Here is a 21,620-nt window from a genome sequence, read left to right as displayed (position 1 = left end):
ATTATTAGGCAATTAGTAGTCTATTTTATGGTTGACAAATGGGATGGGTGGTGTAACTTTTCATATCATTAGTTTAAGAATGTTATACTCTGTGTTCAGATTTCTTTGTTTTTTTGTTATATCGTTTCGATTTATTTGAAGAAAAGTAGCCATTTCTGCTGGTATTTCAAATACAATTAATTAACCTTACATTTATAAATTATTACTACTTCTTACAAATAGTAGTGCTATTTACAGTATAGTGTAAATATAGTGTTTTACATTTAATTCCACATTGATAAGACATTGCGTGCAAAACCAGCATGCATGAGCCCATTCTGAAACTTGCTAAATTACATTTTGTATTTTTGGCAATTAATTGGCCACGTCTCAAGTGAACAAGGTTTGTAAACTATTCCCACGCCCAAATAGATACAAGGTTTCACGTCACGTGGCACCGCCGCTTTAAACGGTGTTGTTCCCGAGAGAAACGTCTCTTGACTGAAAGCTCATGATCGTGACAAGCCTAGCTTAGCAACAAAATCAAGTGGGAAAAATTAAAGACATTTTCAGGTTAATTTTTCGCTTTGACTTGCATGCTTCTTGATCGCGGATAAACTAGCTAGCTAAGAAGTAGAATTAATCATGTCAAATGTTTACAAACCGCAAAAAAGTCCGCGAAACCCAAAGTGTGCCAGATGCAGAAATCATGGATTCATTGTTCAACTCAAGGGACATTCTGGCCAGTGTCAATTTCTTAAATGCAACTGTTGGAAATGTTCTCTGATTGCAGAGAGAACGAAAATAATGGCATATCAAAGACATATCAAGAAAACGAACAAAGAAGAATCAGCACTTAATTTGACTTGGTCAAGGCCCGGTGATACAGCGGTTAATGTCACTTTGAGCGGCCGGGAGGAAAGAGCTCATCTGCCGGACACATCTGGAGTGATGTTTCCTGGCCCCGGAACACGTACAGAGACAGTCATCAAAATGCCACCACAACGCTTTGAAGAGGCAAACGGTAGGACCTATACGGAGATGGAGGTCCCTATGGCAGTGACCCACGACAAGTCTCCCAAGGACGGCCATGGTCCATGGAATAACCATGATCCGCAGAGAGGAGGTGATCATGGAGATGGTCGTTACGGGCCACCTTGGAGTGGGATTCAGGATGTAATGAGTCGAAGTAAGTGGATCATTATTTTTTGTTGTTGAATAAATTCACTTATTATTAACATGCATGTGTTTTTGTAGCGCTACCTAACGTTACATTCTTGAATTGAACATAATATTTTTTTTATAAAAAAAAAAAAACGATATACATTTTTAATGTTGTTGATGAACATAGTCAACTGGGTAGCTAGCTAACAGGGTGCTGTTGAATTTTACAGCTCTCATTTCGCGCCTTTTTAATTCTCTTGTTTGGGATGCGTTTCAGCGTTTGTGATTATGTAGCCTACACATAATTATGTAACTTTATGTACAACTCGCATTTACATTTTTTTTGTTCTTCTTTCTTTCTTTCCCTTCTTTTACTTCTCCTCCACAAAGGCGGCCCACATTTCCCCAGCGACTATGTTATAGCGGAGGTTGGCGGTCAGAGAGACGTGTACTCTGGAGAAATGGTGGCCATGCAGTTCCCCTTGAAGTTGTACTCCCGCTACCCTCATGGCTACGCGGCTTGCCCAGCCATTCTGGTGAACATGCCGCTGCCACCACCAGGGAATGGCCCAATGGGTTTCCCTCACTTTCCACCACCTGGCCCGATCCACTACCCTCCTGAGGCAGGTCCTATAAACGTAAGACCAAAAACCCATTAGAATAAAAAAAATAAAAAAAATATATATATAATGAAGTAAATGTGCTGTCAAAATGGGCTTTACAGTTGAGGACATTACAGTATGCCTATGACATGACATATTAAATATATATTTTTTTGCAATCCATACTATGCCATGACAGTGTATAGCTATTTTTGTGTGAAAATTAACATTGACAAAATGGAAGGATTTGCTTGTATGTGAATGTGTATGGTTTGCACCCAGGGTGGCAGAGCGCCATTCTTTGCCCCTCACCCCCCTGGCAGTGACATTCATCCTGGAAGCTACCCGGGGGAGCTGGTTCTGAGCCTGCATCCACCACCACAGCATTCTCTACCTAAGGACAGAGAACATGGAACAAGTACGTGTGTTTGTGGCTGTTGCTGCCCATCATACTGTGTTAGTGGAATGCATAATGTCATAGAGATCACTGTCACTTGCTCTGCCACTGAGGCCTCAATGCTGCGGAGGATGTAACAACTGATAATGGCAGAACAGTGGAACATTTCCATAGTACATTAAGAGACCGGTCAAAATTGTATTATATTTCTCAGTTTTTTACAGATATTATTGGCATATATACACAGTCAAACACAATCTCAGTTCATACCATCTACCTCTACGTTCTCTGATGGCTCCTTAGTGCCGCAGCGGTCTAAAGCCACTGCATCTCAGTGCTAGAGGCGTCACAACAGACACTGGTTCAATTCCAGGCTGTATCACAACCGGCCGTGATTGGGACTCTCATAGGGCAGCGCGCAATTGGCCCAGCGTTGTCCGGGTTTGGACGGGGTAGGCCGTCGTTGTAAATAAGAATTTGTTCTTAACTGACTTGCCTAGTTAAATAAAGGTTTAATTTAATAAATGCGTTCTCTGACCACACTTGGTATTAACTGAGGTAGACAACTCGATTGGTATGCTCACAATGTTGCCCTGTCTTTTCCTTTCTCCTACTACAGGTGGACATCCCCAAAGCAGCCAAGGGTCAGAGAGCAGCTCACTGGAAAATGCCTCCTCTTCCCAGAACACTGTGTGAGGGCGAAGGCCATGAGGTTTGGCATCCTTACACCATATATCCACTTGAGAAAAAAAATCATCTTTACCCTTTCTGTTGTGCAATTATACGGCACCAAAGACTTAGCTAAGTCACTGTTGACATTTTTACCATGTTACACCCTGTAGTATAGTTCATTATGCACAGGGGTTTCAATTCTCATTGTACACACAATAACAACCATTGGATAAAAGAACAACAACACAAAAATAATCTGCTATCATTTCTGGGGGGGGGAAATGAAATTTTTTACTTTTTTACAGAAGCTATTTTTGTTTAATTATTTAATTAAGAATTTTTAACAGTCATATTTATAGCAGTTGTGATAGTCAAATATAATCCCATATTTGTTTAAAAAAAAAAGAATCGATTTGCCTTGTCATTTTTTTGTCTTGTCTTTATCAGGAACAATGTTTTCTTCCTCATTCAGTTAATTAGTCAGTTGAGCTGTATTATATTCACAGCCATGTTGCAGTGTTCATGAAATAAATATATAACAGAAAATCAATGCTGTTGTCATTGCCTGTTCCTAAACAGCTGGTTTCATGGTTTCAGGCCTGTGTGATTTGATGCTGTTTTTTTTTGTGTAAAGTACATATAAGAAGATCTCTTTGTAAAGCCTCTCTGGGTGCTTCATGTCATTCAGTTGACTGTCAGACCAGTCAAACTCAACACGTCCAATTTCTTTGTATTACAGTGACTCTTGGATCAGGAGAAAATCTATATGGATTCAATGTTGAATGGCAAAAACAGGAACACAGTGTCATTGCTAATATCACATTTGTACATAAGGAATAGCTTATAGTTTTAAGATTACGTTATAATTTTAGTCTGATCTTGTTGCTCTCAGTATTTCTTAAATGTTGATCCAAATTCAGACAAGCATTACATTACACCGACCTTCACACGGGGAATATTCAATATGAGGAAGTCACAAAAAAATGAATTGATTCATTATATTTTTTTCCAGACTTCAAACAGCCAGTGGGTGGATAAGCTAATTACAACCGATATTATGCCCACATGAATATTAATACAGTCTTGTGTCACAGATGAGTGTTTGGAGTTTTAAAACACAGATCAATGGATTAATTTTGAGCATAAAATTGTCTTACAGTGTTAGAGTAATGTGCAATCAAAAATGACTCTGATGTTGATATTAAAATGATAAGTAGTACTTGGATATTATTTAAATGCCAAAGCCAATGGCATGTAGAGAATGTTCAGTATTTGGCGCCATCCAGTGGTCCAGGAATGCGCGGCATTCTCCATGGTTGCTATGGTATCGCTCCGGCTGCATGTATCCTTGGTAACCACACACACACACACACACACACACTAGAAGAACACTTCCGTTCTGCAAAACATGATGCACAAAAACATTTTTTAGAAAGACGGATTCACTTCTTCTCTAAATGTTCCAACCGTGCATAACTTACTAGCTAATATTAACTTCTTTGAAAAAGTTTCAACTACGGACCAGGTTAGTGTCAATGCACGAGACTGGGTGTCTCTGTATTTCTAGCCAGTTAGCTTGAATTGCAAACAGAACTAACGCTAACGTTAGCAAGCTAATTTAGCCTGGCTGTATGTTTGCATAAGATGACTGGTTAGCTAAGTTTGTGTGCTTTGCCTTACAGAGACATTCGAACAGTTGGCTCTAATAACGTGTTACAGGATTGAACAATGGCTTCGATTGTAGCCCAGTGTCACTACATCTTCGGTTTGCGGACAGGAGTAGTAAATAATATTTGCTACTTCGATGAACAGACTGTCATCTTCCCATGCGGAAACAACTGTGTACGCTACAACATTGACCAGAGATGGCAGAGGTTCATTCCAGGTAGTTGCTCCCAAATGATAACAGTATACATTTTAGCTAGTTATACTTATTTTCTCTTGCAGTGTACATACTTTATCATATGCGTTTACTTAGCTAGCTAAGTTTATTGGAAAAGTATGTGTTCTCAATCAACTTGTCTGGTTAACCCTCCTGTTGTGTTTGTTTAATGTTAATTAATTCTGTGTTCCCGGTCCAAAATGACCGCCCCACTATAGCTGATTGTAAATCCATAATAATACATATATTATCACCTAATGTTGTGTTAGATCTTTTTATCAACTTAAGTTCTTGTGAACATTACACGTTTTGAACTTCTAATTTGCTATTTATTGCCTGTAGGCCTCCTTGACCTGAGCTCATACAACTTGTTTTTGAGTATTTTTTTTTTTTTAAATCAATCAAATTATTTTGACTATCAAATACTCAGATGAAACATTTTGTGTTATTTATCACAGACTACTTTGTGTCAAAGTTTAACAAGGACTCTCTCATCCTCACCAGTGTCATGATCAAATATATGATGAAGAGCCTCACGTTTTAATTTTTTTATTTAACCAGGTAGGCCAGTTGAGAACAAGTTGTCATTTACAACTGCGACCTGGCCAAGATAAAGCAAAGCAGTGCGACACAAACAACAACAAAGAGTTACCGGTACACATGAAATAAACAAACGTACAGTCAATAACACAATAGAAAAAAAGTCTATATACAGTGTGTGCAAATGGCGTGAGGAGGTAAGGCTATTGCCATACCTAATACATAATAGTAATAATAATAATAATAAACATACATAATAGGCCATAGTAGCGAAGTAATTACAATTTAGCAAATTAACACTGGAGTGATAGATGTGCAAGTAGAAATACAGGTGTGCAAAAGAGAAAAAAGTAAATAAAAACAAAATGGGGATGAGGTAGGTAGATTGGATGGGCTATTTACAGATGGGCTGTGTACAGCTGCAGCGATCCATACAGTATATTGTTTGGTCATTGTGCTGCCACAGAGTGAATCGTGAGCAAGACCGCGAGAAAAGTTCTCTATATTATTGAAACAATGTTGCGATTGTTTGTGAGAATGCTAACAGGTGTGGTTCCCGTGGGGGAAAGATTCTATTAGGGAAAGGTTCCCGTGGGAGTTGCCATGGAAGCTAAGAAGGGGAGTGAGGTGTGTGTGTGTGTGTGTGTGTGTGTGTGTGTGTGTGTGTGTGTGTGTGTGTGTGTGTGTGTGTGTGTGTTCAAACACACATGCATGTGGGGGTCTGGGAATCAATTTTATACACTAATTGTAGTCTCACCCATTCATTTCTAAAGACCGGTCATTTTTGACCGGGAACACCACAGGTGTACAAAAGTTAAATAAAACACACAAGATTTTATGAAAATCATCAAAATGATTTTTGTGTGTTCAGATGTCCAGTGTGGACAAAGTCATGGAAACTTATGACAATCAGATTAAATGAAGTACATTTTTCAGAGAGAAAACTTGTAAATCCAATTAAACTGGAACACAATATGAGGGTTAAATAAAGGTATGCTTCATTAAATTAAAATTACAAACACCAAACCCTCGTATACAACATTAGGTGTTTGTCCCAAATGGCATCCTATTCCCTATGTAGTGCACTACCCCTCAATTTTTCCTCATAGGCACAGAAAAAAGTCAGGGCATGCAGGCCCTGGCCATCAGCGCCAACCGCCGCTACCTGGCCGTGTCAGAGCGTGGTGAGAAGGGCACCATCACCGTGTACGACCTGCAGCACGAGCAGAGCCGGAAGAGGAAGGTGCTCAGTGGGGGAGAGGTCCCCGTGCTGGAATTTGTCTCCATGGCCTTCTCCCCCGACTCCAAGTACCTGATAGGGCAGGCAGGAGCCCCCGACTGGACCCTGTTCTACTGGATGTGGGAGAAGCAGAAGGTCATGGCCTCAGTGAAGACGACAGGGACCACCAACCCCATAAACCAGGTGGGTGAGACAGATATAGGCAGACGAGAGGAGAGGGGAGAAGAGACAGGAGAAGTGGTCCTCTACTTCATGATGGTATTTTATCCTGGTGAAATTTAAACAAAAGAAAAGTGTGACATTTTGAGGTACAGTTGTGGATGTATATATCTTATGGGCGCACGCGTACACACACTGACACACACACCTATAATCGACAAACCGAAAATCAAGCATAACCAGTGCTTGACTTGGGCAAGGAGCTCACCGGAGTACCGGCATCTCCGATTTACTACTGCTTGAGCTCCTGTTCCTCTCATATAATATTTGCTCACAAGTATTGTGACAGCTTCTCCACCTAAATATAAACAGTACCAGCATCCAAAATGAGTACCGGAACCTATTTCAGTCCAAGTCAAGAACAGAGCATAAAATACTCAACCACACACACACTGAACAACTACATAGTAGACTAGTGGTTAGAGCGTTGGGCCAGTAACTGAACGGTTGCTTGATTGAATCCCCCGAGCTGACAACGTAAAAAATCTGTCGTTCTGCCCCTGAATAAGGCAGTTAACCCACTGTTCCTAGGCCGTCATTGTAAATAAGAATTTGTTCTTAACTGACTTGCCTAGTTAAATAAAGGTTAAATAAAGGTAGAATAAAAAAGACCCGTCTTCGTCTTCATCACCCCCAGGTCAGCTTTAACCCGCAGGACAACACCCAGATCTGCGTGAGCGGCAATGGGGTCTTCAAGCTCTTCCGCTATGCTGAGGGCGCCCTGAAGCAGTCCAACTTCCTTAAGCTGGAGTCCCAGAACTTCCTGTCGCACACCTGGATGTCCGAGGAGCGTGTCATAGCGGGGACAGAGACGGGCAGGCTGCTGGTGTTTGAGTCAGGTGACCTGCGCTGGGAGATGAGCGTCACCACCAAGCCTGCCACGCAGGAGGCAGACAGGTCAGACAGGATGACCGATCAATCAGTCGATCAATCAATCAAACATTTTCGTCCTTCTATCCTCCACGGTCTGCATTCCATTGACCTCTTTACTACATCTATTACAAAAAATACATGAGCCACATCAGTTAGCATCATTTGAATGAACATTCTACATTACCATGGCAATCCAGCATCAGTTGATAGAACATTCCAAAATACCATGGAAATTATTGCATCACAATAACAGGAAGCCATTGCGAGTGTACCCACAAGTTTACTAGTCAAATTGCTTCCAAGCCCATTCTATTGATAACGTTGGACTGTTCTGGTTTATCAAAGTGTTATGCTATGACAACAAAGTTCTTTATTTTTTAAGCACTAGCATCTATTTAGAATAATGTTATTTTTCTTGTCATTTAGCAGATGACTTAGGGTTAAGTGCTTTGCTCAAGGGTACACCGACAGATTTTTTTCACCTAGTCGGCTCGGGGATTTGAACCGGCGACCTTTCTGTTACTGGCGCAACGCTCTTAACTGCTAGGCTACCTGTCTGTAGAAATGCTTCCTGCAGGGGGAATCCTACCACACTTACCCCATTGACAATTGGACTGTCTGATCCTAATCATAAACGGATGTAATTCTCAAATGGATAACAAATGACTGTCCTTTCACGGCACAGACAACTAGAGAGGAGAAAGCCAGAGGAGGCCAAGTCAGAGGGGGCAGCCCCAGCCCGTATGCCCAGAGTCACAGCCATCACGTCCTACTCTAAGGGCTTTGCCTGCTCCGCCGGCCCAGGGACCGTGTGTCTGTTTGAGAAGACAGAGGAGAAGGATAACTACAGAAAGACTAGGGAGATCAGGGTAATGTCAATGTTTGGATGACATGATAACTTGACTTCTAAATTAACAAAACAGGAGGTGGTAGTGGTGGTCTCATTCATTTGAAATGTGTGTGTGTGTGTCAGATCCCTGCAGACCCGTGCAGCAACGAGCCGAGTCATGCGGAGCAGCAGGAGATGGTCACGCTGTGTATCAGTCCGTCAGAGGAGACCCTGGTCACCAGTACAGACCGTGGTCAGCTCTACAGCATCACCCTGTCCTCTGCTGAGATGAGCAAGGTGAGCAGTGATATAGTGAAAATATAGGCCTATATGTATAGTACAGGGGGGCTGGAGACCCCTTTTGTTTCAGAACATTGATCAGGAACCCAATTCATCAGGAACCCAACTCATAATCATAACTCAAGTGAGATCAAAATAGCATACAAGGAGTTTTATTATGACTTTGGCAGTGCATCGCCGGACGAACCAAGTCTCTGGGAAGGAACATTTTAAAGAACCTCCTCTTGGCATCAGAGAGAACATTTTGCAGTTTTCAAGCTAATTTCCTGTAACTCTGCAAAAAAAATTAATGGGGAAGAGAGAACATTAATTTCCTGTAATTCTACACATTTTGTCATGGGGAAGAGAGAGAACTCTGCAGTTTTAAAGCTTAAATTACAGTGCATTTATGTTTTACATTTTTTTAAGTATTTATGTAACTGTCCAGTGTTTACAGATTTCTATGAAATATGACCTATAATTAATGACAATATGAAAAAAAATGTAATTAAGCATGTTAAAAAACTACTTTTCTGTGTTGGAATGGTGTGGGTGTACTTCAACAACAGAATGGTCTGGGGGTATACTGGTCATAAAAAATATTCATGCGAGTAGACTGCTGATTGGCCAGCTCAGCCAAGGCAGTATGAAATCCTAGCAAGCATTTTTTAAATGGTCTGTTTGAGATACAAGTTTGAGGCAAAGGAGGCTGGTGGGAAGAGCTATAGGAGGACAGGCTCATAGTAATGGCTGGAAGGAAATGAATGCAACAGTATCAAACATAGAAACTCCGTTACATTTATTCCATTCCAGCTATTATAATGAGCCCAACCTCCTAAAGCTCCTCCCCCCAGCCTTCTCTGCCTCCAACTTATATCTCAAACAGACCTATTTTTTTTATTTTGAGATCTGGCTGCAGACCCCACTTTGAGAACCCCTGGTATATGATATAGACCATATGGATGTGTGCAAGGTGAACAGCTGCTATGGCATTCTATGCTAAAGCATGCTGAGCTTGCAGTCAGCAGGATTAGGTCGAGGTTAGGTTAGGTCCAGGTTAGGTTAGGTCCAGGTTAGGTTAGGTCCAGGTTAGATTAGGTCCAGGTTAGGTTAGGTCCAGGTTTGGTTAGGTCCAGGTTAGGTTAGGTCCAGGTCTGGTTAGGTCCAGGTTAGGTTAGGTCCAAATGCTCCTTTTCTTTATTTTGTTCTTCTATCCTTCCTACTGTCATTCCTTCCTTCCTTCCGATCCAGAGGAATATAGTTGAGAGCCTGAGACTGAGTGTGGATATGTCTAGGTGAGGTATATTGACCATATTGGTCTCCCTTTAGACAATCTTTTCACCCGTAATGGGCACTTGTACACTCCTCCCCTTTCCATTTCAAATAATTGGATTGGTGCATGAAAGTAAGTTAACAAGTGCACACTTTGAGCAGAAAAGTAGAGAATTGGGACGTTGAAAGGCTTGTGTGCCTCTTGCACTAAGCTCAATTTCTCTGTGTTGTCCACCAGGGGGAGCAAGCCCACTTTGAGTTCCTGTCCCACTCGTTTCACTCCAACATCATCACAGGTCTGTCCATCTGCATCCGCAAGCCCCTCATCGCCACATGCTCCCTGGACCACTCTGTACGCATCTGGAACTTTGAGACCAAGTAAGAGATTCTCTTTGCTTTTCAATGGGAAAAATTTACATGGGAATTTTCAGTTCACTTCCTGAATTGACTGAATTGAAATGGAATCGACCACCAACTGTGTTCTCCATTAGTGTATGTCTATTGTCTCTAGATTATATATTTCAGCGTTTTTTATTCCATTCTATTCATATTGTGGGACAAAACTTGAGAATAGGGTGACCGTAGTCCCGGATTTTGCGGGACAGTCCCGTGTTTTGGCCCATTGTCCTGCGTCGCGCAACCAAACAGTCATGTCCCGCATTTTATCAACAAATTAAAACACCAATAATTTACCAAAAAAGATATACAGGACCAGTCAAAAGTTTGGTCACGTCTACTCATTCAAAGGGTTTTCTTTATTCGTACTATTTTCTACATTGTAGAATAATAGTTAAGACATCAAAACTATGAAATAACACATATGGAATCATGTAGCAACCAAAAAAGTGTTAAACATATCAAAATATATTTGAGATTTTAGATTCTTCAAAGAAGCCACCCTTTGCCTTGATGACATCTTTACACACTGTTGGCATTCTCTCAACCAGCTTCATGAGGTAGTCACCTTAAATGCATTTCAATTAACAGGTGTGTCTTGTTAAAAGTTGTTTTGTGGTTTTATTTCCTTCTTAATGCGTTGGAGTCTCAGCTGTGTTGTGACAAGGAAGGGTTGGGTTGAGGTCAGGTGATTGTGGAGGCCAGGTAATCTGATTCAGCACTCAATCACTCTTCTTCTTGGTCAAATAGCCCTTACACAGCCTGGTGGTGTGTTTTGGGTCATTGTCCTGTTGAAAAACAAATGATACTCCCACTAAGCGCAAACCAGATGGGATGGCTTATCGCTGCAGAATGCCTTGAATTCTAAATAAATCACTGACAGTGTCACCAGCAAAGCACCCCCACACATCACACCTCCTCCTCCATGCTTCACGGTGGGAACCACACATGTGGAGATCATACGTTCACCTACTCTGCGTCTCACAAAGACACAGCCGTTGGAACCAAAAATCGCACATTTTTACTCCACCCGTCTAATGTCCATTGCTTTTGTTTCTTGGCCCAAGCAAGTCTCTTGTTATTATTGGTCTCCTTTAGTAATGTTTTCTTTGCAGCAGTTAGACCATGAAGGCCTGTTTCACGCAGTCTCCTCTGAACAGTTGATGTTGAGATGTCTCTGTTACTTGAACTCGGTGAAACATTTATTTGGGCTGGTAACTCTTATGAACTTATCCTCTGCAGCAGAGGTAACTCTGGGTCTTTTTTTCCTGTGGCGGTCCTCATGAGAGCCAGTTTCATCAGAGCGCTTGATGGTTTTTGAGACTGCACATTTTCCGCATTGACTGACCTCCATGTCTTAAACTAATGATGGACTGTCATTTCTTTTTGCTTATTTGAGCTGTTCTTGGCATAATATGGACTTGGTCTTTTACCAAATAGAGCTATCTTTTGTATACCACCCCTACCTTGTGACAACACAACTGATTGGCTCAAGGGCATTAAGAAGGAAAGAAATTCCACAAATTAACTTTTAACAAGACACACCTGTTAATTTAAATGGATTTCAGGTGACTACCTCATAAAGCTGGTTGAGAGAATGCCAAGAGTGTGCAAAGCTGTCATCAAGGCAAAGTGAAGAATCTAAAATATATTTTGATTTGTTTAACACGTTTTTGGTTACTACATGATTCTGTATGTGTTATTTCATAGTTGTGATGTCTTCACTATTATTCTACAATGTAGAAAATAGTAAAAATAAAGAAAAACCCTGAAATGAGTAGGTGTGTCCAAACTTTTGACTGTTACTGTATATACATGTAGGCTACACTCTCGTTGTCCCTCATTTGAGTATTTTAAATGTGGTCACCCTACTTGGGAAATCTACACTCAATTCAAACGTTAGAGCAAATCTCCTATTGTCTCCAAAGCATAATTAACACCAAATAGATTTCTATAAAAAGTACTAACTTACTCCTCCTGGAGCATAGCCCATCAACAACAGGTTTATACTAACACTGTTTTAAATGAGTCTTCTCCTCCTGTCTGTGTCAGTGTGCTGGAGCATAGCCCATCAACAACAGGTTTATACTAACACTGTTCTAAATGAGTCTTCTCCTCCTGTCTGTGTCAGTGTGCTGGAGCATAGCCCATCAACAACAGGTTTATTCTAACACTGTTTTAAATGAGTCTTCTCCTCCTGTCTGTGTCAGTGTGCTGGAGCATAGCCCATCAACAACAGGTTTATTCTAACACTGTTTTAAATGAGTCTTCTCCTCCTGTCTGTGTCAGTGTGCTGGAGCATAGCCCATCAACAACAGGTTTATAGTAACACTGTGTTCTAAATGAGAGTCTTCTCCTCCTGTCTGTGTCAGTGTGCTGGAGCTGCATAAGGAGTTCCAGGAAGAGGCCTTCAGCGTGGCCCTGCACCCCTCTGGTCTCTTCATCCTGGTGGGCTTCTCCGACAAGCTGCGCCTCATGAACCTGCTCATCGACGATGTTAGGACCTTCAAGGAGTTCACTGTCAGGGGCTGCAGAGAGGTGGGGGAAGGGTTGGTGTTGGGGTGTGTGTGGTACTGTATGTGTGGGTTACAGGTACTCCATGTCCAAATAAACTTCACTATAGATACTGTCAGTTGAACTAATTGAATGAATATTGTATTGCGGTCAATGGAATAATAAGCCAAGTCTTGTTGCTTGTCTGTGTTTCTCTCTTCCTAGTGTGTTTTCAGCCATGGGGGACACATGTTTGCTGCTGTCAACGGAAACCTCATCCACATCTACTCCTCCACTACATTTGACAACCTCTTAAATCTGAAGGGCCACAATGGAAAGGTGTGTTTTCCCTTAACCTGTTGAGGACAGACGTTCCGCTAGCCTGTGGAACCCCTAGCCAACAGCCAATGGCATCGCACGACGCCAAATACAAAACCAACTAAAATACCACAATTCAATTTTCTCAAACAATCAACTATTTTACACCATTTTAAAGATAAGACTCTCGTTAATCTAACCACATTTTCTGATTTCAAAAAGGCTTTACAGCGAAAGCAAAGCATTAGATTATGTTAGGAGAGTACATAGACACAAATAATCACACAGCCATTTTCCAAGCAAGCATATATGTCACATAAACCCAAACCACAGCTAAATGCAGCACTAACCTTTGATGATCTTCATCATTTGACACTCCTAGGACATTATGTTATACAATACATGCATGTTTTGTTCAATCAAGTTCATATTTATATCAAAAAACAGCTTTTTACATTAGCATGTGATGTTCAGAACTAGCATACCCACCGAAAACTTCCTGTGAATTTACTAAATTACTCATGATAAACGTTGACAAAATACATAACAATTATTTTAAGAATTATAGATACAGAACTCCTTTATGCAATCGCTATGTCAGATTTCAAAATAGCTTTTCGGCGAAAGCACATTTTGCAATATTCTGAGTACATAGCTCGGCCATCACGGCTAGCTATTTTGACATCCGTCAACTTCGGGGTCACCTAAACTCAGAATTACTATACTGCTCAAAAAAATAAAGGGAACACTTAAACAACACAATGTAACTCCAAGTCAATCACACTTCTGTGAAATCAAACTGTCCACTTAGGAAGCAACACTGATTGACAATACATTTCACATGCTGTTGTGCAAATGGAATAGACAACAGGTGGAAATTATAGGCAATTAGCAAGACACTCCCAATAAAGGAGTGGTTCTGCAGGTGGGGACCACAATCCACTTCTCAGTTCCTATGCTTCCTGGCTGATGTTTTGGTCACTTTTGAATGCTGGCGGTGCTTTCACTCTAGTGGTAGCATGAGACGGAGTCTATAACCCACACAAGTGGCTCAGGTAGTGCAGCTCATCCAGGATGGCACATCAATGCGAGCTGTGGCAAGAAGGTTTGCTGTGTTTGTCAGCGTAGTGTCCAGAGCATGGAGGCGCTACCAGGAGACAGACCAGTACATCAGGAGACGTGGAGGAGGCCGTAGGAGGGCAACAACCCAGCAGCAGGACCGCTACCTCCGCCTTTGTGCAAGGAGGAGCAGGAGGAGCACTGCCAGAGCCCTGCAAAATGACCTCCAGCAGGCCACAAATGTGCATGTGTCTGCTCAAACGGTCAGAAACAGACTCCATGAGGGTAGTATGAGGGCTCGACGTCCACAGGTGGGGGTTGTGCTTACAGCCCAACACCGTGCAGGACGTTTGGCATTTGCCAGAGAACACCAAGATTGGCAAATTTGCCACTGGCGCCCTGTGCTCTTCACAGATGAAAGCAGGTTCACACTGAGCACGTGACAGACGTGACAGAGTCTGGAGACGCCGTGGAGAACATTCTGCTGCCTGCAACATCCTCCAGCATGACCGGTTTGGCGGTGGGTCAGTCATGGTGTGGGGTGGCATTTCTTTGGGGGGCCGCACAGCCCTCCATGTGCTCGCCAGAGGTAGCCTGACTGCCATTAGGTACCGAGATGAGATCCTCAGACCCCTTGTGAGACCATATGCTGGTGCGGTTGGCCCTGGGTTCCTCCTAATGCAAGACAATGCTAGACCTCATGTGGCTGGAGTGTGTCAGCAGTTCCTGCAAGAGGAAGGCATTGATGCTATGGACTGGCCCGCCCGTTCCCCAGACCTGAATCCAATTGAGCACATCTGGGACATCATGTCTCGCTCCATCCACCAACGCCACGTTGCACCACAGACTGTCCAGGAGTTGGCGGATGCTTTAGTCCAGGTCTGGGAGGAGATCCCTCAGTAGACCATCCGCCACCTCATCAGGAGCATGCCCAGGCGTTGTAGGGAGGTCATACAGGCACGTGGAGGCCACACACACTACTAAGCCTCATTTTGACTTGTTTTAAGGACATTACATCAAAGTTGGATCAGCCTGTAGTGTGGTTTTCCACTTTAATTTTGAGTGTGACTCCAAATCCAGACCTCCATGGGTTGATAAATTGGATTTCCATTGATTATTTTTGTGTGATTTTGTTGTCAGCACATTCAACTATGTAAAGAAATAAGTATTTAATAAGATTATTTCATTCATTCAGATCTAGGATGTGTTATTTTAGTGTTCCCTTTATTTTTTTGAGCAGTGTATTAGAAAAATTGGATTACCTTTGCTGTTCTTCGTCAGAATGCACTCCCAGGACTTCTACTTCAACAACAAATGTTGTTTTGGTTCCAAATAATCCATAGTTATATCCAAATACCTCCGTTTTGTTCGTGCGTTCAGGTCACTATCCGAAGGGTAACGCGCGAGCGCATTTCGTGATAAAAAAATTCTAAATATTCCATTACCGTACTTAGAAGCATGTCAAACGCTGTTTAAAATTAATTTTTATGCTATTTTTCTCATAAAATAGCGATAATATTCCAACCGGGCAACGTTGTATTCATTCAAAGAGAGAAAGAAAAACATGGCGAGTTCTCGTGACCGCGCATCTCCAGTCTCACTGTCCCCAGGCTGACCACTTACAAACTCTGCTCCTATACTTTGCCCAGAGACAGCAGACACCCCATTCCACTTTCTGGCGGCTTTAGAGAGCCAATGGAAGCCTTAGAAAGTGTCACGTTACAGCACAGATGCTGTATTTTCGATAGAGATGCAACAGAAGGACAACAAATTGTCAGACAGGGCACTTCCTGCATGGAATCTTTTCAGGTTTTGGCCTGCCATATGAGTTCTGTTATACTCACAGACACCATTCAAACAGTTTTAGAAACTTTAGAGTGTTTTCTAGTCAAATCTACGTTTTTTATCCGGCCGTGAAAATACTGCCCCCTATCCCAAAGAAGTTAACAGGAAAATCTATGGTCCTATACTCATCAAACATAATTTCCCTCAGAGACTATGTATGAAACCCAGCTGACTGTCACTACTACATCTCCCTGCTGTCTGACTTGTTATTGTGTATAAATGGTGTCTGTCAGGTGCGGGCCATCGTGTGGAGCACGGACGACAGTCGCCTGGTGTCGTGCGGGATGGACGGGGCCGTGTACGAGTGGAACACGCTGAACAGCAAGCGCGAGTCGGAGAGCGTTCTGAAGTCCTGCAGCTACACTGGCGTCACCATCTCGCCCGATGCCAAGACTATCTTCGCTGTGGGGACAGACTGTACCCTTAAGGAGATCCAAGACTGTCAGGTGGGATTGAGGTTATACCCTCAGCTAAGGGTGGTTCCCTAGATAACACTTTGTGCAACAACTTGAATTCTCCCTTGCTCTCCTTCTGAACAACATAGTTTTTAGAAAGTTTGGCAATGAGTCAAGTCTACAAAACTTAATTTAGGTAACTGTGTTTGTAACAAATTGTAGTTTTTGGGAGTAGAAAACTGCATTTAGATTGAATGTTTCATCCACAGAGATCCATTTCTATGGTTTCATCAATGAGAAAATGTGCAGAATGTTGGCCCAGTTTCATCTTTCTCCCTCTTCTCCCACTTCTCCCTCTGCGAGGAGAAGAAGCCCCTAGTGGGAATGACATGGTATACTAGCGTGATCCCAGATCTGTTTGTGCTGCCTTGGCAACTATGACCATAGGAGTTGGCGAGACAGCATAAACTGATCTGGGACCGGATTTGTGCTTTGTACCAATGTGACAAACTGTTCTCAGATCCTTAGGGAGGTGGCAGCGGACGACGTGGCCTACACCACCATCGCTATGTCCCGCTCGGGACGGATGCTCTTCGCAGGGACCTCCATCGGGACCGTCAGGGCCATCAAGTACCCTCTATCCACACAGAAAGATTGGATCGAGTACCAGGCCCACTCAGGGGCTGTCACCAAGGTGGGTGTGCCAGGGTGCATTGAAGCTGTTCTGACGGCTCCTGGTGGCCCAACACCTTAAGACACTATGTTGGTGTTTCCTTTATTTTGGCAGATACTTGTACATTGTACAGTAAAGTCTACTGAATTAACAAATATAAATAATGATGATCACGTTGGTCTTGTTCAGTAAGGAGAAAGTGTTTCATAATGGAATGAAACAAGGAGGTACCACCTGAACACTTAAATAAAATGTATTCTTATTATTACCCTGTCCCCACTCAGATGGTGATCACGTTTGACGACCAGTATCTGCTGACGGTGTCTGAGGACGGCTGTCTGCTCATCTGGAAGATCATAGACAAGGAGGGCCGCGGCCTGAAGAGAGACAAGGACATCACCTACGCTGAGGAGATCCTCATCACCAAGTCAGACCTAGAGGAGAAGGTACTGGCCATGACGGATTATGGAGAAAAAGAGGGGAGATATATGGGAGAGAGAAAATACAGTTAAAACATGAGATACTTGCATGTCTTTTGATTTACATCTGGTTTGCCCATTGCTACTAATGCTTTGAGTTCCATGCCTCTAGTAGGATTATGTAAATGTTTATCTTGATCATAGTCTAGGTTGTTTCTCTTGATCATGCATTGCCTTCCTACTCTCGTCTATTCTACTCTGTTCTATTCTACTGTTTTATTCAACTCTGTTCTATTCTACTCTACTCTATTCTACTCTGTTCTATTCTACTCTGTTCTATTCTTCTACTCTGTTCTATTGTACTCTGTTCTGTTCTATTCTACTCTGTTCTATTCTGTTCTATTCTGTTCTGTTCTATTCTACTCTGTTCTATTGTACTCTGTTCTGTTCTATTCTACTCTGTTCTATTCTGTTCTATTCTGTTCTGTTCTATTCTACTCTGTTCTATTGTACTCTGTTCTGTTCTATTCTACTCTGTTCTATTCTGTTCTATTCTGTTCTGTTCTATTCTATTCTGTTCTGTTCTGCTCTATTGTACTTTATTCTATTGTAACAGAACCAGATCATGATGGAGCTGAAGACCCGTGTGGAGGAGCTGAAGATGGAGAATGAGTACCAGCTGCGTCTGAAGGACATGAACTACAACGAGAAAATCAAGGACCTCTCAGAGAAGTTTGTCCAAGAGATCGAGTCCCTCAAGACCAAAAACCAGGTACAACCAGTGGCGATTTTATCATGTATTTTAGCATGCCCCTTTGTGGGGCAAAAAAAAATAGATGTGGAATGCATGCCAGCAAAGCCACTACACAACACAACACTAAACAATACATGAATTGCACTATACCACTGCTACACATGGCTATCAGCGGAGCCTTGTCTGGCAGCGAAACAGTTAATTCAGCCTCATTTTCTGACTTAAAAAAAAAACATTGCTGATTTGCTTAAACAAATGTGGTTTCTACTGACAATTGAGATGTACAAACTATGGCATAAGGGGACGACAAGCGGATAAGAGGCAATCCATAATTTTGATTAAGACATTCATGAGCGAGCTAGGACGGACGTAGTCAATATAACTATCTGTTCAGCACTTTTGAATGTACAGCGACAGAATTCAGAACATGGTCCGTTCTTAAGTGTTCTCCCTGTACACCAAGTCATAACCGTAGGATAAATAAAGTGGGTATATAAGCAAACAATAAAAGCTCTTACAATATTCGATGACAACATTTCTCTAAAACCAGTTATAGGCTACATGTGCACCACCAAGTCAGACCAGTAGGTGAAATTAAGAGGGGTAAATAGACCAAGTGATTAGGGTGAGGCACATGGGCTACTAACATCTTACTCCTCAACATACACTACTTTCTTAGCTATAATATACATATCTCCCTAATATTACATCATTTATGCAGCAGCATACAAGACATTTTTGGACTCACCTTGTTGTGCTGTGCTCACTTGAACAGTAAGGTGGCGCGGTGATCCTTCGTGGGCAAATTTTGTCATCAAAGTCTGGCATTCTCTGGATTTATGGTGCATTCAAGACAACCGGGAACTGTGAAGAAGAGGGAAAAAAAGGTTAAATCATGATGACGTCAGTGATCTTCAGGTTGTAGCTCTGGAAAGATGCCCGAGTTCCCGATTTACAATTCCGACTTGGATGAAAGTTCAAAGCTTATTTTCCCAGTTGTAGCCGAGTTCCCAGTTGTCTTGAATTCACTAAAGTCAGATTTTGAAGTTCCGAGTTAACAGTTGATTTGAGCGCGGCACAAATCATGCTTCATTGATGGCATGGCCAGTGTTGAATGTTTATAATTTTAAACTTGGAAAAGAGACCCTTAATCTTAGACTTGGGACCACACAGCCACTCCACTGAATAGCAGGCTAATGATTGCTTTGCAATGCTTGCAGTTAGCCACTGATTCCTTCCAAACCAGTCATTGTTGAATTGGCGATTTCCAACTTGTTGTGTAATGTTTATGTCCAATGAGCACCGATACGTTTTATCTATAATTTCTCTTCATTATTTCTCTTCATATGACAAGGATTAAAAAGGATTTGCCAGTAGATTGTCGACTTGATTCACGATGATGACTGCTAGCTAAGATTTTGAAAGTATGATGTTGACATGATCAGTCCAATCAAAGCTACGGTAGATATAACGTGATTTGACGTCATTTTATCTGTGGCCAATGACCTTGAGCCTTCTTGGATGGGCACTTCTAATGTAACTCTATGGCAGCACCCAATGGGCTAGAATTTTTTAAGTCTATCCTTAGACTTGGCGGTGACGTAGTGTCCCCATGAGTGACAGAACACTGAGCCAATCACAGTGCAACGCTCCGTATTTTCTGCTGGCTTGCCCACACCATTACAGAAAGCACTGAGAGAGGCTGAAACACCTGCATTTTGGAGCTGCATTACTCAAGAAAACAAAAAAGAGACCATGTTTGTATGCTGCTTTACTAACTCAAAGATATATATATATTTTATTTTGCCATGTTTGCAAACTTATATGACACGTATTAATGCCAATTTATGATTTTTTGGGGGCTAAAAACGTGCCCCACCTGCCCTGAATGACGGGTTGCCACTGGGTACAACTGACTCACACAGGGTCAATTTGTTGCTTGGCCCACAGTTGCGGGCTGCGGTACAGGTTTCTGGGACAAACTATCACTGGGATATGATGTGGATTGAGCTCTGTCACTGGGATATGATCTGGATAGAGCTCTGTCACTGGGATATGATGTGGATAGAGCTCTGTGTCACTGGGATATGATGTGGATAGAGCTCTGTGTCACTGGGATATGATGTGGATAGAGCTCTGTGTCACTGGGATATGATGTGGATAGAGCTCTGTGTCACTGGGATATGATGTGGATAGAGCTCTGTGTCACTGGGATATGATGTGGATAGAGCTCTGTGTCACTGGGATATGATGTGGATAGAGCTCTGTGTCACTGGGATATGATGTGGATAGAGCTCTGTGTCACTGGGATATGATGTGGATAGAGCTCTGTGTCACTGGGATATGATCTGGATAGAGCTCTGTGTCACTGGGATATGATGTGGATAGAGCTCTGTGTCACTGGGATATGATGTGGATAGAGCTCTGTGTCACTGGGATATGATGTGGATAGAGCTCTGTGTCACTGGGATATGATCTGGATAGAGCTCTGTGTCACTGGGATATGATCTGGATAGAGCTCTGTGTCACTGGGATATGATCTGGATAGAGCTCTGTGTTGCACACGCATTGCCCCAATTGTTCTACCTGTACCACGGCACAACCTAACCTTTTAGATTCTGCACCTGCTTCCTGTTGACGCTTGATACTGTATGCAATTGAGACTGTTGTGAATGTGGGGACTAAACCCAAACATGCTGCTATCCAGATAAAGTACGAGTATTGAATCAAGGCTGGTGAACTGCACTGCATTTAAATCGTCTTTCTAATACTGTTGACCTGGGCCTTGAAATGAAAGGGATGCAACCAATAACAAACCTTACCTGACCTCTATTAGGCCTGATGCAGGGTACTGTTTGTGAGCACTAGACTACAGTAGAGAGTGAATATGTTTTTAGCAGGCTACTCGAAGAACATATATGTTTTCCTATGAGTGAAGAAGCTAGACGAGTGCTTTGTGCAGACTACATTGTCACGCCCTGATCTGTTTCACCTGTCCTTTTGCTTGTCTCCACCCCCCTCCAGGTGTTGCCCATCTTCCCCATTATCCCCTGGGTATTTATACCTGTGTTTTCTGTCTGTTGCCAGTTTGTCTTGTTTGTTCAAGTGTACCAGCATTTAGTCTGAGCTCCTGTTTTTCCCTAGTCTCTCTTTTTCTCGTTCTCCTGGTTTTGACCTTTACCTGTCCTGACCCTGTACCTGCCGGCCTGACCACTGCCTGTCCCTGACCCTGTACCTGCCTGCCTGACCACTGCCTGTCTCTGAGCCTGCCTGCTGACCTGTACCTTGGCCTCTGCTCTGGGTTATCGACCCCTGCCTAC

General features: G+C 42.4%; 2 protein-coding genes across 3 annotated transcripts in view; both read left to right on the top strand.

Moving 5' to 3' along the window:
• The first annotated feature begins 435 nt into the window (after window positions 1-435).
• On the top strand, window positions 436-3,198 carry LOC106598607 (uncharacterized). The gene is made up of 4 exons (XM_014189636.3): window positions 436-1,168; window positions 1,534-1,781; window positions 2,028-2,163; window positions 2,762-3,198. Exons 1-4 carry the CDS (start codon window positions 625-627, stop codon window positions 2,836-2,838), a joined length of 1,005 nt encoding a protein of 334 aa, XP_014045111.1. The 5' UTR covers window positions 436-624; the 3' UTR covers window positions 2,839-3,198.
• A 979-nt stretch (window positions 3,199-4,177) lies between these two features.
• Window positions 4,178-21,620, top strand: part of cfap57 (cilia and flagella associated protein 57) — a 32,161-nt gene continuing 14,718 nt past the window's right edge. The window contains exons 1-13 of one of the 2 annotated variants that reach the window (XM_014189430.3): window positions 4,178-4,339; window positions 4,497-4,699; window positions 6,346-6,659; window positions 7,333-7,592; window positions 8,254-8,437; window positions 8,542-8,694; window positions 10,187-10,326; window positions 12,717-12,882; window positions 13,063-13,176; window positions 16,293-16,505; window positions 16,975-17,148; window positions 17,412-17,573; window positions 18,163-18,318. In XM_014189430.3, the coding sequence (XP_014044905.2) occupies window positions 4,543-4,699; window positions 6,346-6,659; window positions 7,333-7,592; window positions 8,254-8,437; window positions 8,542-8,694; window positions 10,187-10,326; window positions 12,717-12,882; window positions 13,063-13,176; window positions 16,293-16,505; window positions 16,975-17,148; window positions 17,412-17,573; window positions 18,163-18,318 (2,193 nt within the window). In that variant the 5' untranslated portion in view covers window positions 4,178-4,339; window positions 4,497-4,542. Of the gene's footprint in view, window positions 4,700-6,345; window positions 6,660-7,332; window positions 7,593-8,253; window positions 8,438-8,541; window positions 8,695-10,186; window positions 10,327-12,716; window positions 12,883-13,062; window positions 13,177-16,292; window positions 16,506-16,974; window positions 17,149-17,411; window positions 17,574-18,162; window positions 18,319-21,620 lie in introns of both variants that reach the window. The other variant, XM_014189434.3, reaches the window with a different exon arrangement.

This window comes from Salmo salar, chromosome 03 (assembly GCF_965601325.2).
Source record: "Salmo salar chromosome 03, fSalSal1, whole genome shotgun sequence".
Taxonomy (NCBI): domain Eukaryota; kingdom Metazoa; phylum Chordata; class Actinopteri; order Salmoniformes; family Salmonidae; genus Salmo; species Salmo salar.
The sequence above is the reverse complement of the archived record's forward strand: the minus strand, read 5'-3'. Positions and strand labels throughout refer to the sequence as shown.